The sequence below is a fragment of the Monomorium pharaonis genome, chromosome 11 (assembly GCF_013373865.1).
Source record: "Monomorium pharaonis isolate MP-MQ-018 chromosome 11, ASM1337386v2, whole genome shotgun sequence".
In the NCBI taxonomy this organism is placed as follows: domain Eukaryota; kingdom Metazoa; phylum Arthropoda; class Insecta; order Hymenoptera; family Formicidae; genus Monomorium; species Monomorium pharaonis.
The window spans coordinates 5,540,936-5,558,721 of NC_050477.1; the positions used below are offsets into that span (position 1 = coordinate 5,540,936).

The 17,786-nt window shown below is 34.5% G+C and overlaps 1 protein-coding gene across 2 annotated transcripts; it reads left to right on the forward strand.

The window, feature by feature from the left end:
• Positions 1 to 502: 502 nt before the first annotated feature.
• LOC105835385 (protein yellow) lies at positions 503 to 16,821 on the forward strand. Of its 2 annotated transcripts, none has more exons than XM_036294044.1 (6): positions 503 to 3,399; positions 11,553 to 11,830; positions 12,206 to 12,618; positions 13,201 to 13,378; positions 13,781 to 13,992; positions 14,469 to 16,821. In XM_036294044.1, the coding sequence occupies exons 1-6, from the start codon at positions 3,254 to 3,256 to the stop codon at positions 14,811 to 14,813; spliced, it is 1,572 nt and encodes a 523-aa protein (XP_036149937.1). In that variant the 5' UTR covers positions 503 to 3,253; the 3' UTR covers positions 14,814 to 16,821. The 2 variants fall into 2 exon arrangements, with proteins under 2 accessions (XP_036149937.1, XP_012534071.2); XM_012678617.3 differs by lacking the exon at positions 503 to 3,399 and adding an exon at positions 6,153 to 7,087.
• The last annotated feature ends 965 nt before the right edge of the window (positions 16,822 to 17,786 follow it).

A 17,786-nucleotide genomic window follows, 5' to 3' on the forward strand; every position in this document is an offset into this window, starting at 1 on the left:
TCGATCGTTCGGAACGTCGAAACGAGAGAAGATTGTGTTCAGATGTGTAGAGCGATGCAATTAGCACGTATCTCTTGTCGAACGAATTTTAATCCTTTCAAGACGCTTTCTGATCGCTTGGCTTCTGTAGAAAGACACGCATCCCTAATTAACACTACCGTTAAGATTGACAATTATTTAGGTGTTATCTTTTTAATTTGCGGCAGTGAAGACACCTTTTTTCAGATTCAAATTATTAAAATTAGTATACTTTGTACATTTTTAAGAGAGGGAGTATTATTCCATAAAAGTATCTTTATTTTGTTTATTTTTTTTATTTGAAAGTATATATTAATACAATTTATGTTAAATAAAATTTTTATTTTTTATTACACTCTCTTATGTTAATTTTATTAATTTTGTGGAAAGAAGTTTTTTTCAAAATACGATGAAAGAATAATGTAATAAAATTTATTTTTAAATAAAAATATTAAAATCTCATTGATTAATGATTAAATAAAATAAATTATTATTTTAGATTAATAATCTGGCAATTATCAACTATATTATTTGTTATTGTTATCTCGATAGATTGATTTTGTAATTAATAATTTTCTAACATTTTTCATATATTTTATTTTATTTACTGCATTAGCTCCAAAGTGTCGAAAGGATTAACGATGCATAATTGCAACCTGACTGCATTATGGAAGAATTGCGAGTGTTTTCAAAACTGCCTACACTCGGGATTTTTCCCTTTTTTTTTTAACCAATTTAGTTGACGGCAAGATTTGCGAGGGCGAATTTTTGCCGGACAAGAATTTCGCGGCTCTCGTCTTCGACAATTCGATCGTATCGTAGAATGCTTAGCTGGTTCTCTCTCTCTATATATATATATATATTATATGTGTATACCGATATCATCCTATATTTTTTGCGCTCACGCGCAAGAACCATGCCTTTCCTGTTTTCCCTTTTAATGTCCTTATGTCCCTCCTTTTACGCTAATAATATCTTTACACTTGGTGACAGCGGATGCACGATATTCGCTCTCGTGGGGATCGCTTTTGCTCGACGAACCGGTAACACGGTCGCTCTTTGTCATCCTAATACTATTATCCCGCGGTCCGGTCTATTCGGAAATAAAACGCGTCTCTTCGGGATCGCTCCGACGTCTCCCTCCCTCATCGTATGTTGTAACAAGTGGGACCATCATTCTGTAATGAGATTAAAATAAAAAATCACTGTCAATCTGTTTTCTCGTCCGGGCATGCGATATAGATTTTTTAAATGTAAATTTCTTGTTATGACCTTCATAGTTACATCATTGTTGCAATTTATATACGTAGTTGTAGAAAAATTGAGAAAAAATATCTAGATAAAATCGATTTATTATTTTAATACATTTCTTATTCCCGAGTGAGAAAAACTGTTTACATTTCGCGATTTTATTTCAATGTTCATGACTCTAATAACACTTAATGATTTTTTAGGAAGTGTAATTTCAGCAAATTTGTTCTTAATGTTTCTGCTATTTTGCGTATCAATAAGAAATTCGCGCAAATCGCGTGTGTAATTTTCCGTTGCAATGGCTCAATGATGCCACGATCGTCGACATGTTTTATCGTGTGTTCATTTGGGCATTTAGCGGCGCGATGTTCCGAATCGCTTAGCCAGCTTCGCTTAATAAACACACCGACGTATTAGAGAGCCGATTTACGCGCAATTTCAACGGCTTTACTTTAACGTTAGAACGTGCTGAAAAAAAAAAAAAAACACTCTTTGCGAGAAAGCGAGGCCGACTTTTCGCGAAGAACGCCGCGAGATCGTTAGCGAGAGGAGGGCGATTTTGCGGATCAAGGAAAGAGACGAAAGTCTCTCGTCCCTGCTCGTCGCTTTATTTCCGAAGCGAGGACCGACCGCGGGCGTTCTAGACGTAGCTTTCTATCCTTCTACAACCTTGTTGTTTTCAGCCGACTGCATTACGAGCAGAACGGACAATAATGATCGAGGAAAAAAGAGAGAGAAAGAGATAAGAGAGAAAAAGTAGCAAAGTGACACGAGTGTGTGTATCCATTCAGACTGATCAATAAAAAAGGAATTCATTCGAAACAAGAAACACATCGAGCGATTTTACGATCGAAATCACGGCGTGTCGCGATCGATCGGCGAGAAACGACGATCGATTGAAAGAGACGGAAGGGAGGAGAAAAAAAAATAGTGATTGATCGAAGTGAAAAGATTAGGAGGAATCAGGCTGTGACTTCGAGCGTGACAGCGCTCGTCTATTTTATTTTAGCTTACATGATCCTTGACCATAAGTGAGTGTTTCACCGTTAGATACAGCGTTAGCATAACTAGCGGAACCGCATCTAATGCAACAGATTAAATTCACAATTGAGATCCTGAATTGAACAAGTAAAGAATAAAGTTATATTTATAATTGAAAAAATTCGATAAAAGGACTTAAAATTATAAGAGGATTGAATTAAATGGGTTATGTCAAATTTAATTTGCGATTAAAAAAACAAACGAATTAAATTCGACTTTAAGTAAGTTATAATTAAAGTTTACAAGTAAGAAAATCCCATCAAGTGTGTTACATAAGACTTGTAATTATGAGAATTGAATTGAATCGGATTGTGAACAGCGGTTGTAACGGATTTATCGTTTCGCGCGAATAAAGCTACAATTAAATCAAGCCTATGTAGTTCGCGCGGAGCTCTTACGAGGCTCAGGGAAAAAAGATCGCTCTGATAACTCGACTTGATATAACTTAAGTAGATAATCTCTCCTGCGAAAGTGGTTCACCGCGGTGTAACTTTCTATGAGACCTGTGGTTTCTCATCGCTTTCGCGTTCATTTCCCTTCCTTTCTCGTCGGAAAAATCATTTTCTGCGATTACGAAAATTTATGGGATTTTCATTTCCACCGATTTTCATTCCGATCGGCAGAAATCTCATTGGCGATGTATATCACATGTAAGAAGTTCACTTTTATTATAACCGCAAAGAAATCCGCGCAAAAGTCACGAACGTTGTAAACGAGAAGTATCCAACGCTCCGAGAGAGAGAAATGATCGCGGGTACGCGAATGTTGATACAACGGATTAAATAGTTTTGCAATTTTTTTTTTCTCATCCCGATAGAGGATCGATAATTGAAGCCTTCTCACTTTCGAACCGTCTCGAGGATCGTGCCTTGCATAATGTGCATTGTTGGTACCAACGGCCAACACGGAGACGGTTCGGGAATAAACCGTTAGAAATTAATAGATGGATGCGACGCGACGTTCAGCCGCAGGCGGGATTATACAACGGCGGCTCTGCCATGGACGAGAGCGAGTTGCAGACACTCCTGCGAATGTCGATGGCATAGTTCGAAAGTCAAATGCCATGCTGCCTTTTCTGCGGATTAATAGGTAGGTTCTTCGCCAGGTAATATGTGTTGTATCGATCTGCCAGCGCGGTATCTAGGCCGACGAATTTCCCTTTGTTCCACGAGTCACCAGCGCTCGATTGCATGTCATTGGACATACGGTGCGATGTCCTCCCCTCTGTAGTTAAAAGGACATCCGGTTTATCGCCGAGGTCGACGCTCGCGTTAGCACGATCGCATAATGTATCGCGACTGGTGAATGAGGTGCAACTACGAGCGAAGCTGTATTTTTCATTCATCCGTGATCTGTTCGCTTTATATCGTAAGTCGCCATAAATGATAAACACGAGAATGTAATAGTTAGCGCCTCGTAACTTTATCAATTTATTTTCGAAACAAATATTTTCTCGCGCCCTTCTTTCGTTCCCTTTTTTTTTTTACACGATTAATTTTCTTCTCGGTTGATACAGTGGAGTTAATTTTTCCTTTGTTTTATAACTATTATAAACAGTCATGTTTATCTCCACGACGGTATTTTTTGCCGAAGACACTTGATTACGATAATTTGAGTAACGCGATGACATTGAGAACATTAATTACACGATTGCCGGAGGGAAGAGCTGCTTCCCCGCTGATCGAACATTTTGATTAATATTACGAGACGAATTGAACGTCGGTCTGAAATGAGTTTTGCTTGCGGCGCGTCTTTATCAGGATTATTTAACCGACCGAAAGAACTAGACACCGCGATAATTGCGCAAATGTAGGCACGTTTTCCGGGTGTTGCTGATAAGATTTGTACGACCGACTTTCGAAAAACCTTTCAGGTTGATCGAATGGCCGAAGTCGATTGAATTACGTTTTACGTTTCACGTGTCTTAAATGACACGTTAAAAAGTAAAAATATTTTAATTGGAGCTTCAGACTTGAACTATAGAAAAGATTGAAGGTTTTCATTCTCGTTACCGTATTAATATTAATAGAAGATTATATGAGGAGAAAAGGTGAGAGGAGAGGAGACGCGGCGAAAGGAAGATCAGGCAAGGTCTTGGAATCGACTAGAGGATGAATCCAGGTGAATAGGTGAACCGATCGATTACCAGTGAACGGCAGGACGAGCTAATCGACAGTGCTGAACGTTATTTTAACCCACAACCGTCATCTGCGCCCGGTGCACAAAAAAAAAATCAAATAGAATAATTGAGACGGAAGAGAAGTCCGATTGGTATCATTAATTATTTACAAGTTTTATGGATCGCAAGGCACGAATACATAAATATGAATACATATATGTATATGAGGTGAGCAACCCGGTTTTGTTTTAAATAAATTTCTGCGATGATTCAAATAGAAATTCTAAATTTGACGATTCCTTTAAGATTAAGGATTTATATCGCGGATAAACTCGTCTAAGAGTCAAACGATTCAGAAACAAGTTAATGAATCATATACAATACTATAAATCGCGAGATACTATCGTCGAGAATAAGAGTCGAACTCCGAGGACGAGTAAACTCACCATTGAGACGGACTCGCAATATTTATCGTGGCGGACGAACTTTTATCTTGAATTTTAAATTACGTTTTATCGCGCTTTTCCTGTCGCAACGTAATGCGGGCCCGAACCGTTCGGCGTACGGCGACAACGAACGATGACGGTCGTACGGCACTGACAATCACGAAAGTGAAAGCCAGGTGTAATACACCGCCAATCGACCTCGAAAACGCGTAACACTCCCGCGAGAGTAACAGCCGCTAGTAGAACCAGAGAGATATTGCGCGATGCTGAAAAGGCTAGAAAAAATGCTCTGGCGAGAACCACAAGCGATAGGACGGACAGATTCCTCGTTCGCCGTTCGTTCTCGCGCGCTCTTCGCCGCATCGAGATGCAAATAACGCGCTAATCTCACGACGACGACGACGACGTTTTCTTCATTGTGCGCTTGGATAATCGTCCGCGGACTTGCTCACCCGGATGGGAAGACGATGGGGCATTGTTGACTCGCAACAGGAGAATTTCCTGAATCCGCGTCCGCGCGTTCTTCCAGTATTGCGCGTCTCATTTCTTTTTATTATCTGTCATTTTATTCACTCGCGTTTACCGGCGATTTTGCTTTTTATAAAGTAAATTGTCGCTGTAGTAACTGAAGAAAGAGAAAGTAGTGAATATACTTTATTGTTATAATAATTAATATAATTAATAATTAAATATAATTAGAGTTGGCAATAATGACATAGATAATATGTTGCATGTAATCTACGGAAGATGCGTTGTTGTATCTATAAAAAAACATTAAACGTATTAAACATCAAATTAAACCAATATGATCTATTTAACAATTATTATTTTACTATATGTAAGCAAGAAATTACATTTTTGCTTATATATAATATAATTTTCTTTAAAGAATTTTATAATCTTAAATTTCAACAAAATAATATTCCACGTGATAACGTGGATGTCACGCATCCTTTCGATATAGAATATAATAATATTCTCTTATTTTAATATTATAATAGTTGTCTAAAAAGTAAAATATATGATTATTTTGGTAATATTAAAAAAATTTAATTCTTAAAGATGTTATTATTTACTTGATATATTTTTCTTTCAACTTATAAAGATTATTAATAACGATAACATATTTATGAAAAATTATAACATTTTTAATATACGCAAGTTGTGTCTGTCTAATTATAAAATCTCATTTTAATCTTTAACATTTAAATTATAATAAAAAAATTAAAATATCCTCAAAAACGAAAATGTGCTTTTTTTCTATGTACATTATTTTTTAAATCTATTATTGAAAAATAATATAATATGAAAATAATATACTGTATGTATTGTACGTATGTCATTCAAAAATTTGCGTCATATGACGCAGATAGTTTTTATAAATGTGATGCCATTAATATGTCTCATGTTGATTACAGAAGCATATTCATCATTTTTCTAACTTAAGCGTCATTCGAAGAATTCCAAATTTTTATAACAAAAAAATGTAATTTGTAATTTTAGAGTTTGAAGGGGGGGAGGAAGAATAATTTGCGCAGCACTTTTTAATGGATTTTCCTTTTCACAAAAGAGAAAATTCTAAGACAGCCTGAAGAACAGTTTCACATTGTATACAGATTTCATTATCCTTCGATAAACTTTTTTGTGATCGTTCTTACCTTTTCGTTGTTCTCGCTAGATCAATGTAATTTCCAGAGGTATCGACCCTAAGGTATATCTCAAGGAGTGCGGGTGACAATTGCGTCACCTGCCGATTACATTATCAATCGAATTTCTTCGCGATTGCTGCTTGTCCTTGCTCTTTAACACGATTAATAAGGTCGGCGCTTTTCGACGAAAGGATGCGTGACATCCACGTTATTACCACGTGGAATATACATAGAAATATGGATTTCACGTGGCAATAATGTGAATTTTACATATTATTATTACATATATTATGTTTTATTAGGATTCTCCCCTTTTCGCGCGAATCTTTGTCGCGGTGGATTGACGCCACCGTTAGGTTTGTCGACCGGATCTCCAACAGTACCGTAGAGCTCATACCCCCGGGAAACCGAGCTCGGCACCGGTCAAACTCGCGCCGGCACGCCGTCGAATTCCCAGTTTGTCGTGCTTACTCGGTGCGCGTGGTCCAACCTGTCGCGCCGTTCTCTCTCTCGCGGAGAAGCGATCACAGTGCGGTGGTAGCCCAGGATCGAGCGAATCGAGTGTAAATAACCGATCTTTATTAATCGTACCTTTCTTCTACGTACTACTTTTCTGTGCTACGTGAATTACTTCCAAAGCGTTAATATAAAATTATGAGAAATTTAAGAAAAACCTAAAATATAAAACGTACATGCAAAATATACATGCAAAAGATCTGTTAAAGATAAATGTATAAAAATGAATTTAAAAAGGGTGTGGAAGGATGTCTTCAAAAGTTGCATCTCAAAAATTGTATTTAAAGAACAGACTAAACAAATTCTTTACGTAATATTACTACATAAAGACAATTGATTTAATATTTGATCTTCAAGACAAATATGATCTTCAAGTTTACTTAGGCATTACTGCGAAATCGGAATATTTCGAAAATAACTTTATTACTTTTATTATTATCTTACTGTTTACATTTTTTTCTAATATTTTAATTATTTAATTAAAAATAATTGGCCCTCTCAAACAAATTGTTTGCCATTCGGAGTAAGTAAAAGTTCGCCGTATTTCTATTCGGTAGAATTGTCGCTTTTCGATCGGCTCTGTTTCCGTCGAGGAATGAGACAAGTTTGATCGCTTCTAGTACATTTAATTTGTGATATAATATAGGCGCGGAGACAGAACGTAGTTCTGCAAAGCCGCGCGCTCGTCAAAAATTGCGCGTAAATGCCTGTAAGACCAGCAGCTTTTTACACAGAAACTCTTATGACCTGACAGAAAACTTTGTTTCGTTGCAAGCATTTTGCCCTATAAGGCTGTGCCATTAGCTCGTCGTCGTACTTTCTATTTGTAGGCAGAAATCGCGCGTGTAATTTGAGGCGAAACTCAAGCAACGCGAAACCGCGTTTTGATGTGTTTTTTTTTTTTCTGTTACCGCGATGTACGATAATCGTGATTGTACTGAAAATTCTTATCCGGCACAAACGATTGTGATTATTGGTAACACAGTTTTGTAAAACAATACCTAAACATTTAATTGGATGCGGATCTAAGAATAATTTTGTTGGATTATCAAATAATGAAGAACGTTCAAGCATGATGAGCAATACTAAATAGTTTTTTGACATTCTATATAGTAACCGTTTTTGAAACTAATTATGCACTTTCTGCATAATTATGATAATTTTTGATCTAATAAAATTATTTTCAGATCTATATTCTTCTAGCTTTTTCGATACTTTCAAAATTGTTTTTTCCGTGTTAATTAATTAATAAAGAGAAAGGATTAATATTGACATTAAATTTATTATTGGTAGTGCTATGATACCATAAATGTCAAATGATATATAATAAATTAAATATTTGTTTTATAATAATTTATAAGTAAAAAATAATTTATGAACAACAGATCAACGTGCTAAGATAATAGTATCGTATAAAGGGTAGAGTTTAACGACGCGAAAATGTGTTGTACATATGTTAACAATCGGATACATTTGGTGTTTGGAAATATCCTGTCGAATGTGAATAGTTGAATGAATATCATATGGAACGTGCAGATATGTATAATGCCTGTGTAAATTATATAGCGTTGCGTACAACGCTGAATATGTAGGTAACTCTCTGGGTATGAAATAACATACATACATATGTATATGCATGAGAGCGCGGTCGCTGTATGATTTAGCGGGTCGAATGTAAAGCGGTCGAAAAATTGATTGCTTTCTATTTTTCCGTTAACCGTGTTACGACTCGCCTGTTAAGCATAGAAAATCTGTCGCGGTGATTCCAGCCGCGTTCCACTAAAACGGGATTGCTCTTCTCTTCCGAGAGAAAGGACGTTGAATTTTCATGGGATACGAATGACATTGTCTGGATTTAAATCTGTCATTTTGTCACTTAAGTAATTAAGTTTTTTTTTTTTTTTTTTTTTTTTTTTTTTTTTTTTTTTTTAATAAATGCTTCTCTTGTATGTAAATTTGATGCTATTACCGGAGAATTATAGTTTTGTTTATATTAATTATTAATATTATTAATATTTAATGTTGATTTTCATTTTTAATTTTAGCTTCTGGTAAATATACAAATGCTTCGGTGATAATGAATCATAATAGTATGTTTGAACGAATCTCAGTACGTAACGTTACTTAAAATTACAAATGACGTCCTATGAAAAAAACCGGTATTAGGTCAGCAATAACCTTGGACAGTTCTTTAGCGATCACTCGATGATGGTAAATCTAATCATAGTGAATTATCAGTTTCAAGTGTAAATAGTATGTTGAAATTCCTAGTATTCGTGTTCAATTTTCATTTGATATTTAAGATCATCATAAACCAATTACGGAGGCTCATTAACATCTTGATACTTAAATCTTAAAATAAAAATTAAACTATCGATATTTCAATCTTTTTTAAATTATCCTTGAGTCTTTTTCTTTATAAGTATGCAAAAGCTAACTCGAGTTTTTAAAGCATTTATAAAACGTCTGTATGGAAATTGTATTTTTAAGATTATATTTAGAAATTTCTGTGAACGCGAGACTTAAAATAAAATTATTAGATTATTTAAATTATCTTTTTAAAAAAATACTTTGGTTAAGCTATCGAGACACTAAGAATTTTTAATTAGGTAATTCAAGATTTAAGGATTTCTATAAATAAAGTTTTTGGAGAATAATTAGGAATACTAACTTTCCTGATTTACATAATTAATGTAATTAATAATTATTTAATATAATATATAATGAAATATGTATATATATAAATTTAATTAATGGAATAATTATTAATGTTTTGTGAGAAAAACTTGATTTTAAATATAGTTTATTGTACTTTTAATTCCTAATATTTTGAGGATAGGTTTTACTAATAACTTATAATATTGAAGGATTTAATCAAAGAATTTGTCAAACAATATTTAATGAAATTGGGTGATTTATTTAAAAGAAACATCTTTAATGATTTTTGCTTCTCGGTGTATATACTTCTTCATACATTCTCATTCATTACGTACTTTAAACTTGGAGACCTCCTAATTTCTAAGTACCGACTTGAGTACCGTTGTTTCCACAATCTGTTACGTCATTGAAATGGTATGAAAGAGTCGAGACATTTGTAAACTTCATGCAAGATTCCCTTAGCTAGAATAAGCTAGAATAAGAAGAATCAAGTTTCTAACGTAAAGAAAAGAATAAAAATCATTGTTGCGTCAAAATTTATTATCTTGAATTATAAATCACAAAATATATGTTTTAAAATTAGAAATCTAAAAGTTAAATTTTTAATAATTTAAATAAATAAGTCGTGAATAACAAATTGAATAAATAAATTTATTGTGATACGAAAATTATTAAATACGGAAATAATTTATTGTGATATAAAATTTTGAATATAATAAATGTAAAATAATAAATATGTTGCAAGAGTAATATTTTATTGTCGGCACTTCTGATATATGCAAATCAAGAAATTTCTCAATATTTATGTTGCATAAATACATTATTAAATACATAAAAAAATAATTGAAATTTTTACAAGTCTATTTAGATTTTAAGCATTTCCTTTAAATAAAAGTCAAAACGAGCCCAAAAAATAAATTCGTGCGTTCATCAGTATCGATTATTCATCATTTATCATTCATTGTCACTTTCATTGTCGCGGTGTCTTTCACACGTGGGCGTTGATAGAAAGACCCCATTTCCGCCACTTTACAATTATTTACGCGTACGTATTAATTAACGAGTCGCGGTAACTATGTATCGCGAAGGCCATCAGCTTTCAAGGAGAAACTGGAAATGTAATTGCAATTTATCGCCTTTTTTAAAGTCAATCTTGTCTATACTTTTAACAATAAAGATTGTTACGTCTTGCGCGGGTTGAGCGTGATTATTTGTCTAATTGCTGAGCGGGAAGGAGAATTAAAATAACTTTAACGATATAGTTTTAATTTGATTTGAATTTACTTTAATTGATCGCTGTCACTATATTATTAGAATGCCATTTTATAAATGAAATTAACCAGAGTGAATTTAGATCGAAAACGTTTGCTGCCTTCCGTAGTTTGTCACGCGATGACTTTAAGATAATTAATTATGAATCTATAACTTCCGATGCGTGACGAGGCGGAGAAAAGAGATAAGAGAAAAGAAACAGCGAAATTGTAGCCGGACGTAATAACATAATAACTATATATAGACACTGAAATATGAACGCTATAAACAAACCAATCCTAAAATTTAACTGAATTAATATTAAATCCACTGAACGCTATTTATTATTTAATATAAAAAAATAATTACAATGACATTATTAATTAGTGTAATATACACTGAATAATTCATACATAATTGGAACTCAAATGGCTCAAATTTTTTAAATTTAATTTCTAATATTTATTTCTAATATCTTAATTAAAAATGTCAGACTTTTAATTTTTTAATTAAAGATACTTCCAACAAAACTAAAAAAAGATGGAGAGATCTTTACCTCGTGGATTTATAGGGAGATAAACTAGATATGATTTTTTTTATCAGAACAATGACAATGCGGTGCCGGATGTCGTCGATCGTTATCGGAATCGCGTTTTTGGTCGTCCTGCTGGACGGTGCGATTGGCAAACTGCGGGTCGCTTACCGATGGAAGCAGATCGATTACGAGTGGTCGAGCAACGACATTAAGAGGCTCTTCCCGGATTACAAGCAAGAGGACAATCTGCCCTTGGGTTTGGAGGTGGCCGGCGATCGGCTCTTTATTACCGTGCCGAGATGGAGACAAGGAGTTGCCGCCAGTCTCAATTACATTAGGCTCAATGGTGATTAGTCCTGTCCTCAAAATTAGAATTTCAATAGCTTGAGAGACATCGTAATTGCTTATTTCAATAAGACGCTTATCATTTTATTCATCAGCAATTATATTTATTTTAATTATAAATATTTATATTGATAATATTCTATCTCTTGAATAATAGATTTCAATAATCTTCTTTATTTTTTTTATTTTAACAATGTTAAATTATTTGCCCATAGCTATAACTGCCATTATTAATTATTGGAAATAACTTTGCACGTGAGAACGTTCAAAGATGACCATTTCAATCGAGAGGAAAATCAAATTGACTTAATTGACGAGTCTCCATTTTTCCCACTGAGGGTTGGCGTCGTCGATATCAGAATTCGTTGGCTTTCAGATACACGCGAATCGCCACCCCTGATTCCGTATCCCTCCTGGGAGGCCCATCAATACGGCGCCGCCGGTGTACCGGAGATCGTCTCGACGTTCCGCGTACGCGCCGACCGTTGCAATCGGCTGTGGGTCCTGGACACGGGACTGACGGACATCCTGGGCAGCCCCGAGCAGCAGGCACCACCGGCATTGCTCATCTACGACCTGACGAGCAATCGCGTGCTGCGTAAATACGCGATACCGTCCGATCAGAGAACCGCCGATTCCCTGTTCGCCAACATCGCCGTTGAGGACTACTCGTGCGAGGACTCGTACGGCTACCTGGGTGACCTGGGCGGCCCCGGTCTCATAGTCTACTCCTGGAGCCTTCACAAGTCCTGGCTCGTCAAGCATCACTCTTTCCATCCAGATCCAATGGTCGGTGGAATTCAGAAATACATACGTTTATCTCTCAATCAATTCCAATTCCGTTTTCATGAGCCTGATTAACGCGAAGCTGTTAATTGTACATAAACAACCACTAATTTTGAGGATTTTTAATTATGTTAGTAGCAGTAAATTCATTAGTTTTATACATAATTAATTAATGGAAAAATATTCTTTGATGTACAATGAGCGGAAATTGTTGATACGCCGAGATAAACATTGGCCGGATCGTTTGGCCAAAGTTTCACAGCAAGTTTAAATGATGTCGATTTGCTGACTCTTCACATGTTAGACGTATTTTATATTTGGGATCTTTTACATTATATAGTTTACCATCTTATTATTCTTAATTTTATCTGGTGTATAAATGTATTAATTGACTTTGGACATAACTTGCTTTATATTTCGTTGGTCCGAACATATCAAGTCGTTATGTCGTAAATTAAACACATGTATATATACTTGAAAAGGACCAAAATCAATGGTCGAAACGTTGTTTTTCTAATAAACTAATTTGCCAGGAAGTCGATTTGACTAATTTGTCTATTGTTTAAATGGTGTTGTCTTTCTCAGGGCGGAGAATTCAAGGTGTCGGGAATATCGTTCCAATGGAATGACGGCCTGTTCGGGATGGCTCTCGAGCCGACTGGTGATGGTTACAGCACCATGTACTACCATCCACTCTCCAGTGGCATGGAATTTTCCGTCAGTACAAGGCTATTGCGCGATCCTTTGCGCGCTAGTGCGGCGGGTATGTCTTTAAAAAATATATCACGTACTTACGAAAGAAACATAATAAAGTGCAAAACATTTAATCTGCCGAATAAGTTCTTACTTTATTTTGCGTCATTTTCTGCGCGGTTTCTTAAAAGAATTTTGAAAATTACTTATCTTTTTGTCTCTTACATTACGTTTGCCAATAACATTTCTAAAAAAAAAACAAAAAAAAAAACAATGATTCGTTAGAATAATTATTCTGATATCATCTCGACCTTTCAGTGAAGAAAAAGTCAATTTAAAGAATTCCAAGGAATCTGTCGCTTAGAAAAGACAACGTATAATTCATTATTTTACACGTCGTGTCTGAAGGACGAATATTTTATGTGAGCCATTTGCCAAAGTGTTAAGTTCATTTTATATGTTTGTTCTATAGAAACGTCCCACGAGTTCCAAACGCTGGGATCGCGCGGGCCCAACGGCCAGAGCAGCGTCAGCTTCCTGGATCCGAAAACCGGAATTCTCTTTTACGCACTTACCAATCTAAATGCCATCGCTTGTTGGAAACCGCAGAATAAATTCACCATGCAGCAACAGGGCTACGTCTTTCAGGATAATGTCACCATGGTTTTCCCCAACGATCTTAAGGTAATCACAAATCTGTTGAAGCTCGACATTACTTAATTACCAATAATAATTTATTAGTATTGCGTTAATTATAGTGACTCACACATATAAATTTTAACGAATTCCATGTCATCATCACGTAGTGATGATCATCAAAAATTGTCAAAGCAATCGCGATAGGAAAATTTTATGTTTGAGTCTAATTAGTTCCGACATTTTTAAGAGAAAGAATAGAAAAACGTAATGTTAGAATTATAATTGGAAATAGTCGCTTATTATTGTTTTATCTCTGCAAAAATGCAATATTAATTTGTAACAATAGCAGTTAGCAGTTTGGCATACTTCTCACGCTTCTCGCGGTTTTTTATTACTTGTGTAATTTCCGGATAAATATTGTCTTTGACAGAGCTCTTTAATTTTTATTGGTGTGACTTTTCTTTCCACATTCTTCGTTTTATTTATTTCCGCTTGTAATATTCGTGATCTTACTTTTACAGATTGATCGAAACGGCAATCTATGGGTTCTCTCTGACAGACTGCCTCTCTTCATGTATTCGCAATTGGACTTACATGATTACAACTTCAGGATACTCGTAGGATCGACCGAAGATCTCATTAGAGGCACGGTTTGCGGGTCGACGTCGTCTTCGATTTACTCCACGACAACAAAGATGTACGATCTTTATGATCACAGAGATCATATGGATCACATGGATCACATGAATCACCTTGATCACAGAGATCACACAATGCCCAGGATTACTGGAAACTCTGCCGGTTCCGTAAAGACGGAGATCGCGACAATGATGTTGCTGATATGTTTGAGCAAAGCTTTTATTTGAGGCGTGGCTGTTGGAAAATTTGGAGATAAGAATAAAAAATAGTAGGATTAAAGATAAAAGAATTAAAGTAACATTACAAACAAATGTAGATAGAAATAGAAAAGAAGAGAGGACGAGGAAGAAGGAGAAAGGTACGGAATATTCGTTACATTAATGTTATTTCTTTTATAAAATTGTTTTTGTAATTCAGAATAATTTTGAAGTGAAGTAACAAATAATCGAACAAAGTTTTTGTTGATAATATATATAATTGCCCCTTGTTATAAAATTATGGAAAATGATATATATTTATCTAACCGCGGTTACAAAATTAAAGCTATTAATTTATTGTCGAAAACTTATTTATTATTCCGTCTAATTGCTTCAATTCGAGCCTATTTTGTAAAAAATCCAAAATGTATAGCGTATACTGTTAATTATCTTAATTATAATTATCTTTTTATTTTATTATTATAAAATAATTATTATTATATATATGTATTTTTGGAAGAGTTCGGATTGCAGTAAAAAGAAAAAATACGGCAAGGATTGGTACAAATTATTTGGATCGCAAATTAATGAATAACGAACCGATGATAGTTGGATGACTTCCTTGCATAGTACAAGAGCGCTTTCTCATTAGATGTTCACTTCCTCATTCATTTATCTCTCGAGGAAGCACTTCTCTCCTCGAGTACATTACCATTATCTACTCATGCTAAAACTGCCATTATCTTTACATGTCAGATGTAATATATACCATGAGAAGAAAGAAGAGAGTCTCCAATAAAAAATGTTTCTATATTTTTTTATTTCTCTTATCGTTTTCGAATATTTTATTTTGCCACAATATTTTATTTTGATTTGCTGATTCATCATGTATCATGTTATTCATTCTGTTTTTTATGAGATAGTCTTTATTTTGCACAATTTGTCACGCGCGGCTCAAATGCTCGCGCAATGACTGCAAGAACGCGTGTTGCCCAACGTACAGATACAATCTCTGAAGATTGTCAGAAACCTATTGGAATCGTAAAATTTCACCGCAAAAGAAAAACGATGATAAAGTCCTGCTGCGCGATAACATCTGCAAGAAGTCCCGACAATTTTTCCCGTGGAAGATCGGCTGATGGCATGCCGTACATGATGATCGAGATAAGTCGTGCAGAGTCATCGCATACATATTTACGCACCTGCTGCGTGCATCACGTGGTCGTCAACCTGCTGCACCCATACCTGCACGCGTGTACCTTGAATGTCGCAAGTCGAATGTGAATCACGTAAGAGCGAATCGCGATGCGCATCATCTTTTCGTAGCGCTCATGATTGGCAGTCTGCCAATTTTTTCAACTGGTGAACAACAATTTTTTGCGAGAATCGTATCTATTGCATACAAGACTCTGTGTTTCAGTATAAGTAGTAATTTCGCTAAAAATCAAATGTTATTAAATTACGATTATTTTATTCATATCATTGTAATATCATCAATTATATTATCAAACAATAATTACTGAATTTAAATATTACAAAATTGTTTGGTTTATATGCGTTAATACATTGTACATGAAATTGTTTTATTACGTAAAACGATTTGTAATTAAATACATATAATTAAATCATGTATTTATATAAATATAATTCATAATATATTCAATGTTATTAAAAATTTCTTTTAAACAATGATAATGTAATATTACTTTTTATTTACTTTATTTTTTTATTTATTACTTGTCGGACGTGATTTCATTAAACAAGATTGTTGTCTCTTTTAATAATTTAATATCACGTCTTTTATTTCAAATGCGCAAATTTCTGGACACCCTATTTAAACAAATTGTTGCGTGAAAATAAAGAATTATTACGATAAAACATTATTTTACATAATTAATCTTTTCGATTAATAGATCATAGATTTTTGTAGCAACCTGTACTGGTTCTCGTGTTTGTTCCTCGTAACAATTATTCTTTATTATTTATTAGATCTGTTTTTTTTTTGGAAAGATAAAAACAATACAAACGGAGAATACATCGTTGATATTGAATATATTCTACGACCCTAAGAGCCTTCTTTCAAGGCGTGAATACTTTTTATGTTACTTTATTAAGAAGCGCGCAGTCGAAGCTAGGAGTGCCGATTTTCATAAACCATTCACGATGACAAATCTTATTATGGATTCCTTAGTGACTATCACCTCTATATTAACTTTTGTGGCCGCTTTCGCCAATTCTTATGTCGTTGAAAAAATGTTTTGTACGAAAGTTTTATGGCATTTTATATTTTTTATAATGGTATACTTATATTTTTCAAAAAATTAAAATTTTTTTAATTTACCTCCATCCCATTCCACATTAAATGTTGAACTCATATTAATAAGAGCGCGCAGAGAGGCAGGCTCGGGCCTTTTAAATTGTAGCACAGTTTAGTTAGATTTAACTACCTTCTATCTTTTTACGAGCGTTAACCCACATGTTTTAGGACACCCTGTATATGTTATTTTAACATTAATATAATATTATTTTAACAAGTTATATATGTTAATTTAACATATCATATATGTATAATAATAATTATTTTAGAAATGCTGAAAAAATTTTTTACAATTGCATACATAGATTGTTTCAGGATTATCGATAAAAATTTTATGCGTGCTTTCTAAATTTTTTGAAGTAAACTATTTTTTGTTTGCCTTGATTTGTTGCGCTGTTGGTGGTTTTTATGTAGAACGTTGGCTGCATTTTACTCCCAGGAGAGTTAAACCGCTTGCTCACCTATCAGCGTCCGCTCCTCACTCAACTGTTGATCGGAAAAGAAAGATAAATGTATAAGTAGTTCGACCCTGAGCGCTATATAGATAAAAACGCATATTTATTTACTTCAACCTGCTCTCTTGCGAAATCTACTTGTCGGACGTGATTTTGTTAAAGGAGATTGTTGCCTCTTTTAATAAGAAATATCACGTCTTTTACTGAGAATGCGCGAATTTCCGAACACCC